The 8,628-nt window shown below is 40.7% G+C and overlaps 1 protein-coding gene across 2 annotated transcripts in view; it reads right to left on the bottom strand.

Moving 5' to 3' along the window:
- Positions 1 to 5,556: 5,556 nt before the first annotated feature.
- SDC2 (syndecan 2) overlaps positions 5,557 to 8,628 on the bottom strand; it is a 63,422-nt gene continuing 60,350 nt past the window's right edge. For both annotated transcript variants that reach the window (XM_081205237.1, XM_081205236.1), the window contains exons 4-5: positions 8,131 to 8,272; positions 5,557 to 6,816 (exon numbers count right to left, since the gene is read on the bottom strand). In XM_081205237.1, the coding sequence (XP_081061363.1) occupies positions 6,653 to 6,816; positions 8,131 to 8,272 (306 nt within the window). In that variant the 3' untranslated portion in view covers positions 5,557 to 6,652. The remainder of the gene's footprint in view (positions 6,817 to 8,130; positions 8,273 to 8,628) is intronic.

The following is an 8,628-nucleotide window of genomic DNA, read 5'->3' as shown; positions in this document are numbered from 1 at the left end:
GCAGGGTTTGGACAACATTGCAAGCTGTGGTTCCTTGGAAAATGGAAGTGACAATTTCCAGAGTCACAGTTAGAAGTTGAAAGAAGCTTGCGGAAAAGCTCGGCCTGTTCTTTTTAATGCTAATGTCAGTTATATGGTAACTTTGATTCCTTAAACTGTGACCAAATGTATGTGGTGTTTTGCTGTTCAGTGTTGCCGATTTCTCACACCAGATCCAGGAGATCTCCCATGAAAAATAGTTTCCAACTTGAGTCATTAAAAAGTCTAGATAATGATTGCTCTTCTCACTCCTACTCACTTGCACACAACAGAATGGATAATGTCTTCTTGGGCTGGTTACTTCGATTTGACAGGAGTATTTTTCTAACCCTATCCCTATGGTCTTAATAACTCATGCATAAATAGATACTTTAAAAAAAAAGTCTGTTTATACTGAAAAGTAAGTTTCTGTAAGAAAGATATTGACATTTTCAATGGAAAGTGTTTTGCTAAGAATTTATGGCAAGATCATGGTCCAAATTAACAAGTATGTACAGTTCCAACAGGGGAAATGGCTACCAACTCCAAAGAAGCTATAGTAGAGGTAGGTATATTGAAGTTTATCGAGTTTATCTTGCCAAGTTGCTTTGAGAGCTTTCTGCATAAAGCAACTAACAAATGCCAGAGTTGCCACCTCCTCCTAGCAAATAGAAGGTGCTGCTGGTCTCTTCCCACCTGTGTTCCTGAGGTAGATCTTCACTCGCCACGCCATTTTGTGGTTCGCCTCAGCTGCCAAAATGTTTTGGGCCAACCCTGTCCATAGCTTAGTTGTTTGGTGAAGAATTACAGTGATACCTTGGGTTAAGTACTTAATTTGTTCTGGAGGTCCGTTCTTAACCTGAAAGTGTTCTTAACCTGAGGTACCACTTTAGCTAATGGGCCTCCCACTGCCGCCGTGCCACTGGCACTCAATTTCTGTTCTTATCCTGAGGTAAAGTTATTAATCCGAGGTACTATTTCTGAGTTAGCGGAGTCTGTAACCTAAAGCATCTATAACCCGAGGTACCACTGTACTTTCTTTTGTCTGAAGAAAGTGTATCTGAAGAAGTGTGCATGTACACGAAAGCTTATACCCAGAAAAAACTTAGTTGGTCTCTAAGGTGCTACTGGACAATTTTTTTAATTTTATTTATGTATTTATTTCTTTTCTCTGTCCTGAATTGGTTTGCAATCTGGTTTATTGGATGACTTGAGATCTGGTATTGTGACTGACAAGAAAGAAAATCCTCACAACATGCATAATGGTATAACCTATTATAAACCCCTGCTTTAGTCATCTTTTTTTCAGGTAAAATAAAAACCTTCAAAGGTTTTATTTATAGCTTTTCCCCACAGAGGAGTTGTTCCAGCCGCCTGATCATTTTGTTTCCGCCTTTCCTGCAACTTTCCCCAGCTTTACAATATCCTTTTTGAGAATGAACAATCGGAACTGTCCACATTATTCAAAAAGTGAGCACGCCATTGATTTGGAAGCATATATGTAATAAACTATAGAGTCTACCACAGAAAGCAATAAGAACCCTTTTGTAAAAATACAATGTAAAAATGACCAAGCAGTCCACTGAAGGGCGTGTTCAATATGTGTGACTATCTAAAAACCATCCAACAATATGTTTTTCTGCATCGCAGGAAACGGCATCAATTTAACTGTACTTTGTTCTTTTATTGTATCGCCCACCCACTTTCTATTAAATTAGGTAGCTCTGCAACGAATTTGAGAGTAATAAGCAACAGGAGCAGAATGGTTAAATATTAATTTAAGCCTACCAAGAATTATACTTGGAAAGTTAAGTTGTTGTCATTTTGGCAAGAACAATAATTAATCCATGCTCCCTGAAAGATTCAGTGGGTTCATCATCATTTTAATTGTCTCTTGATTCAGCTTCAGTCAGGCTTTCTTGGATCCAGTACAAAACAAATGACTACACTGCAAGATGGGTGGGAAGAACAGAAGGCAACCATGTTTTGTCCTTTCTTCTGACTCAAAGTCACAGCTTGGCCCAAGATCCAAGAGAATCTCCTGAAACTGAATCCAGACAAGACTATTGTATCGCTCAGTACAGTGGAGACCCCACACTCTGTGTTTCTTTACCATCCTGCTGCCTTCACTGGGACAAGAAAGTGTGACGCGGTGCTGATGGCTTTCACTGTTTTTATTGATGTGCTTTTATCTTAATATTATTCGTTTTCATGCTGTATGCTGCCTTGGGCATGTGAAAAGAGAACGAGGGGGGTCTCAATTTAATAGACAAGAGTCCTCATCCAGGGTAGGGCCCTTTCTATGGCATACTATTGCCATTTAAATTTATTTATTGAGTTAATCTATACAATGGCTTGAGTCACTTAACAAAGTCACTCCCACTTACAAAGAATCACTTACAGAGCACACAAAGGAGTATTTTCCCTCATGCATCATTTTAGATACAGTATTGAACCAAAATGACAGAGTTCTTGGATCAGGAATTATATGTATTTTAGCAGCAGAGTAGTGAAGCGTCTGCTAGTAAGCAGACTGAAGATCAAGAGTATAAAATTCTTCACCATGACAACAAAACTTGGCCTGTAGGAAGCATGTAGGGTTGGCTTTAGAAAAGCACTGCATACCTTCCTCTGACCCTGAAAATCTGCTGATGGGTCAGTGGAACTCCTGGAATGGTATGGAATGGGGCCCAGAGGAATCACCCCTCTGCTTGCACAAGGCACTTTTGGATCCAACCCACAGGGAAGATTCATTCCAGTAAAATTGCCTTTAGAAGCATAGTCTATACTGGGAAAAGACATCTTTTGCATTATTTGAAGAATTAAAAAGTTGAAAATTCAAAACAGTAGGTTGAATATTTAGGATGCAACCCTTATCCTTGCACCCCAGCCACTTTCTGTTGGGGCCACTTCTGCACCCACAGTTCCGCTCCACATGCCAGTCAGAGGGGCAGCAGATCCCAGATTGGTTTAGCTCTTCCCCACCCACACCCCAAATGCCTCATTTTGGGGGTTTCCATTGGCTATTCTGCACACCTATTCAGCAGGTGGAGGAGGGAATTCCGCACAGGAAGAGTGATGCTGTCCCTTCATCCAGTCCACCCATCTCCCATTGCAAATGTGGTGGGGGTAGATTGCATAAGTAGATGCTTTAGTTCTGACTGTGCAATATTCCCCATTTAATATTTGGCCTACTCAACCTGTAAACAACCTGTAATTATGCAGAAGACTTTACATCAGACCATGCAAATGAAATAACTGTGTTTGGGTATAGTAGACTTTATGTTGGCATTTGGGTAGCAGCAAAGGCTTTTTGCCAAAATTTCATCTTGGTGCTGTTATTTCTAGCAGCTGTTGCTTCGTGAGCTTCGCTTCACTACATTTTGTGCAATTAATGAGCACTTGCTGAACACCATTTTCAAGCGGCTCAGCTTGTGGCAAATCAAAAGAAGCGTGCGAAGTATTTCAGTCAGCTTTCAAGTAACTTATTAAATAATTTTCTATAGCAGGAAAGCTGCCACTCGGTCTCTTGCAAACAACCAAGCATAGTGTTATTTGCTAGGTCAAATGGTGAGATTTTATTAGAATAGCTACTCCATTATGCAAAGTAAAATGAAGTCTAATCTCCTGCTACACGAGTTTCCAATATCACACCCTTCCAAGGGAAAGGATGCCCCTCCACGCGCCCTTTATGTTGTACATCCATTGTAATTTGCGCTCGTGACGGTATCCAGATGATTCTACGCAATCACGCTTCCAATATTGCTTGAGACTGCAGAAAGTTGAGATTGTACATACCACTTCATTTCCAACCAGGGAATGTTCCTTGGCTTGCTGCCAAAACCTTGCAACTTTTCAGACCACCCATGTCCTGGGGCTGTTTTTCCCCACCCTGCTTTTGTTGTGCTATAGAGCAAGAATTCCACTCCAGATGCAAAATACGTGTTAATAACAGGAAAGCATTGCAGAGCAACTAATAAAGCAGAACAATGTGTGGATGGTCCTGCATAAATCCAACACTTTTTCTGTTACACACTGTACCAGCAAAAGAAGCCAATCCAGAGAGACTCAAAGCCCAACGTTGAATGTGCAAGTTGTAAAGAGATAGGGGGGTTTTGTGTGTGTGTGTGTGGTACTTTGGTTTTTTCACTTGCCCAGATTACTGCACTCTTCTCTTCATTGGACTTCCTTATTCAGGTTACATCCTCCCCTCTTCTGGATGTGAGGGCGATCTGGCTGCGACATCTGTCACCCCATTGATCGCCAGGGTTGATTCGGCTCCCCTCTTCTGTCAGATCTTTGTGTCTCATGAAACCCTCTTGCCTCTTTGACATACCCTCTTCTCTTTATCCTCTCCTGGTCTATATGGTGGCTTGGTCACCCACCTTCCACATGAACCTCAAAGCGCTTGGCTTTTAAGGCTGCAGTGCTCCACTTATTAAATCTGTTTTTGAAGCTCCTCCTTGCTACTGCGGCATTCAGTCTCTCTGCTATAGGATGCAAAACATATTTTTTGCACCTTAAAAAGAACAAACACCATTCCAGCTTGTCATATTTGAGACCTAAGTTCAGGACTAACATCATTATTTGGTGTACATTAACTTCAGCAGTTCTGTGCTGTCTACTGCAGGTTAACCTTCTCCCTACCCCTGGAATGGGGACTGGGTAGACCTCTAGATATTGATGGGACACATCCTCCCACCTGCCCTGACCATTGGCCATGATGGGTGGGGACTGCTGCGAGCTGGGGCCCAGCATCTGGAGGGCCACAAGTTCCTCATCCTTACTGTCCCTTCACTAAGCCCTATCATGCCTCCTTGTTCTTGTCCATCTTATACAGACTGTGTAGGACATGGCACTTCTGTGTGGTCTCTGCAGCACCACATTTGGCATGATGTCCAAAGCACATTCAGTGGGACTCAGGCGTCTGGAGGCCACTACTGTGTGGTTGCACAGATTTCCAGGGAAGCACCACAAGGCAAAAGGAGAGGATCTAGTTTCCTGACTCACCTTTGTAGCAAAGGAAGGATGCAAGCATCCCCCTTCCCACCTGCTGTTTCTTCCCTCTCCTCGCATCCTTTTCTTTGGAGAAATGGTGGCCACTGAACATACAGTTCTGGCCAGCTATTCTCAACCCCCACCACAGAGATAATGATGTGGAATAATTCTGTTACTTTTCAAGGCACGCAAACATATCCATATTGCTTATTTCAAGGGCAAGGCATGGGTGGGAGGAATCATTCAAGCACATGGAGAACTGAAACTTTATATTCATGTGAATTTGAGCACTAAAGAAGTGGCCCATATAGATTAGCACTTAACATTTCACCAATGTGAAAAGAATTAACAACTGCAGGTACATTTTCATTTTAATGAGGCTATAAACAGAGCTATTTCTCCCGTGAAACTCTTGTTAGCAACCTTCGGGGACCTTTGTTTCCAACATATCCTTTTATCATATAACAGATGCAATTAGTAGCATGGCACATGAAGTCGCCATTATACGAAAGAGAACAAAATAAAGTCCACAATGAAATATTTCAGTATTAGGCCACATGATTTATTCAGTAGTGTTTATGTTCCCAAATTACAATTTATGTCTATCCATGTAAGACTACAAAAGTTACCATTAGAATTGTCTGTGCTTATAAAATACCAACATTTTCTTTTCTCTCTCTCTCTTTACTGTTATATACTCATTAACACCAGTCTGCAACAAGTTACATAGAATCATAGGCACTTCAAAGGCTTTAAAAGACGTTTACAACTTAAATGCATTTTTTTAAAGAACAATTAAAAAAAAGGATTCTTTTTCAATTCCTACTCGTACCTTCAAATTGCAAGAAATTAACCAACAGTGGCCATAGAAATTTGCAGCAACATCTTGGAATACTGTTAAGAGTCTTTGGGTTTGTATAGGCTTGTCAGTAGCTTACTGCAAAATCTCCCATAAAGAAGATTTGTTTTTGTACAGGTACGACTACATCGTTTGCAGTAATAGTCCAATTTTACACATTAATTTGCTGCTGTAAGTTTCAATGAAGCTACAGGAACACTGAGAAACAAAGCAAGGTGTAAAATGGATTTTCTGACACTAAAATTTATACAAAGTGGAGGTTAAAGTTTACATAGCTGAAAAAATACATTTACACTAAGAGTTACCATTATCTGAGTTATCCGAAGACAAATTGCACCATGACAACTACAAAAAGGCATTTTTTTATTTTTTTGGAAACAGATAAATTAATGAAATAAAAACTAACTTGTAAGATCAATCAGACATGCTGACAAAAATTAAACAACTTTCATTGAACCATAGGATAAAAACAATCATTTTCATTTATGCATAAAGTTTTTAAATGATTCAGTGAACATCAATGGCTGTATAAAATAATGTTTTGCCACTGTTATTCACAGAACACTGCAAAATGTTAAGATTTTACTTTACATTTTCTTAAAAGGAATACATGAAAAGTTTTAAATACAATGGGATTTTTTTTATCATAAAGGTGCCATAAAGGCTCTTTAATGAAAAAAAAAGGTTTCTTCATTATTCTATGCAAAAAAAAAAAAAAAAAAGCTTTATTTAAAAAGTTCAGTGATCTCTTAAACAGAGACACTTAAGTTAAGAGTTTTATGCATAAAACTCCTTAGTAGGTGCCTTCTGGTAGGCAGCGCTGGATGGTTTGCGTTCTCCAAGGTCGTAGCTGCCTTCATCCTTCTTTCTCATGCGATATACCAAAAGCAAGATAAGGAAGATTGCAAAGAGAAAACCAATAACTCCACCGGCGATAACAGCTATGGAAGGGAAAAGAACAGAAGTTTCACCAGGAGCAGTGTATTGCCTCCAAGTTGTTTCAAGAGAAAAAACAACCACCATCATTTACTGAGTATCCCAACCTTTCAAAATGGCATTTCAAAGCAACAAGCCTCAAGCCTGGAAACCAAGTGGAGAGGTTTCCCACCCTTGCCACACCTCCTCTTCCCAGGCCACGCCCCTCACTGGTCCTGCTCTGCAGTTTCCATTAGGGTTCTGCCTGGCTGAAATGCATCCCTGAATAATGCAGTTTGCTTGCCTGAATAGGGAGGAGTGTGCAAGGGTGCGTAGAAACCATTCCACTGTACAAAGGGTTAACAAAAATGTTGTTCCCCCTACTTTTGCTTCTGGCACTGCCAACTATGGCCACTTGGAGCACTGCCATTGTAACATTTTAATTTAGTTTAGTTTAAACATGTAAACCGTTTTTATAACCCAATCAGGTTCTTAAGAGCCACCCAGATTATTTTATAGCCGAATAACTGTTAAGGTTCTGGAAGGGGCGTTCTAAAATGTTCCTGAAGGCTTGACAAGCCCAGCCCCAAATATATTTACTTGGCTGCAAAATGCAAAAGGATTTACATGAGGGGTGCAACTCTCTGGTCCCAGAGAGAGTAGCCCAGAGGCCCACCCTCTGGGAGGGAGATCCACCACTTGTGGAAAGGACTGCTGCCATTTCCCCTCCACTGCTGGTACACCAGTGGCCAAGAAAGGGGTGTTCTAGGGTAGGTGCTCAATATGTATTTTCAACACACGTTCTCTCAAAATGCCCATTTCTGAACAGTATCTGAAAACATGTGCCACCATTAAACACAATTCTATATGCTTTGAACAAAAAACTGCGTTGTAAAATTTGAGGACGTGTGAAATCCAAAGCTGGCAGTATTCAGATCCTCACATTCGTCTGTGTGAGGTGCAGGTTAGGGTTCGTTTGTATCCGAATTTGCAAAGCTCAAATGCTTCTAGCAGCCCCATCCCCTTTGCAAAAAACCCCCTCAGGTGAAAGAGATTTGTTTTTTCTTTCATCCCTTGAGGAGGAGGTGAATGTCCTGGTGTAAACATTATTGAGATGCTAAGGAAAGGGCAGCAATGTATGGAGAGGAAAAAAGCAATAAAACCGTTCCTCAGTTGCAAAAGAGAGAAAAAAGTGGGGAGATTGCATCATACCACAGGATGGGGAGGAACAGTGCTCAAAGCAACAGCTATGTGAGTAGCTGCAGAGATAGTGAATACCTTGGCTTCAAAATAGAGCAGGAAGCTCCTTATTCTGCAGTTTATGAACATATGGCACCCACCTGCCAATACTTCTGTTCTCTGGAAAAGGTTTTCTGAGTGTTTTTGGGTGAATACGTCGGTGTCTTCACCTGGTTCGTTCTTAGCGTTTTTGTTTTCAGCGTCAGGCTTGAGAATTCTCTTTTTATCAATCTCTTCAGGTGACTGTAGCACAAGATGTGGGAAAACGATGGCACAGAGTCAGTTCAGGGGGAGAAACAACAACCCGCAGCAGCAGTGACAGGAACCATTACCCTTTATGCATTCAAATTCTGTAATATATACATTTCCTATTCACTTGACACCTTTAGCTTAATTCTCTTGAGAACCTTAAAGGGGGATGGAGGACGGGGAAGAATTTGTCTCCTAAATTTCTAACTGGAAGCCTCAGACCCCTTTCTCAAAATAACTCCTACAAATCAATGTGTGCTTATATAGATTTGCTTACCCCATGAAATAAGAGTAAAATCAAATAGATGTGTTGCTACATGGTGCAATGAATATAGTCTATTTCAGTTTAA

This window comes from Podarcis bocagei (assembly GCF_964188305.1).
Source record: "Podarcis bocagei genome assembly, chromosome: 8".
Lineage (NCBI taxonomy): Eukaryota > Metazoa > Chordata > Lepidosauria > Squamata > Lacertidae > Podarcis > Podarcis bocagei.
The sequence above is the reverse complement of the archived record's forward strand: the minus strand, read 5'-3'. Positions and strand labels throughout refer to the sequence as shown.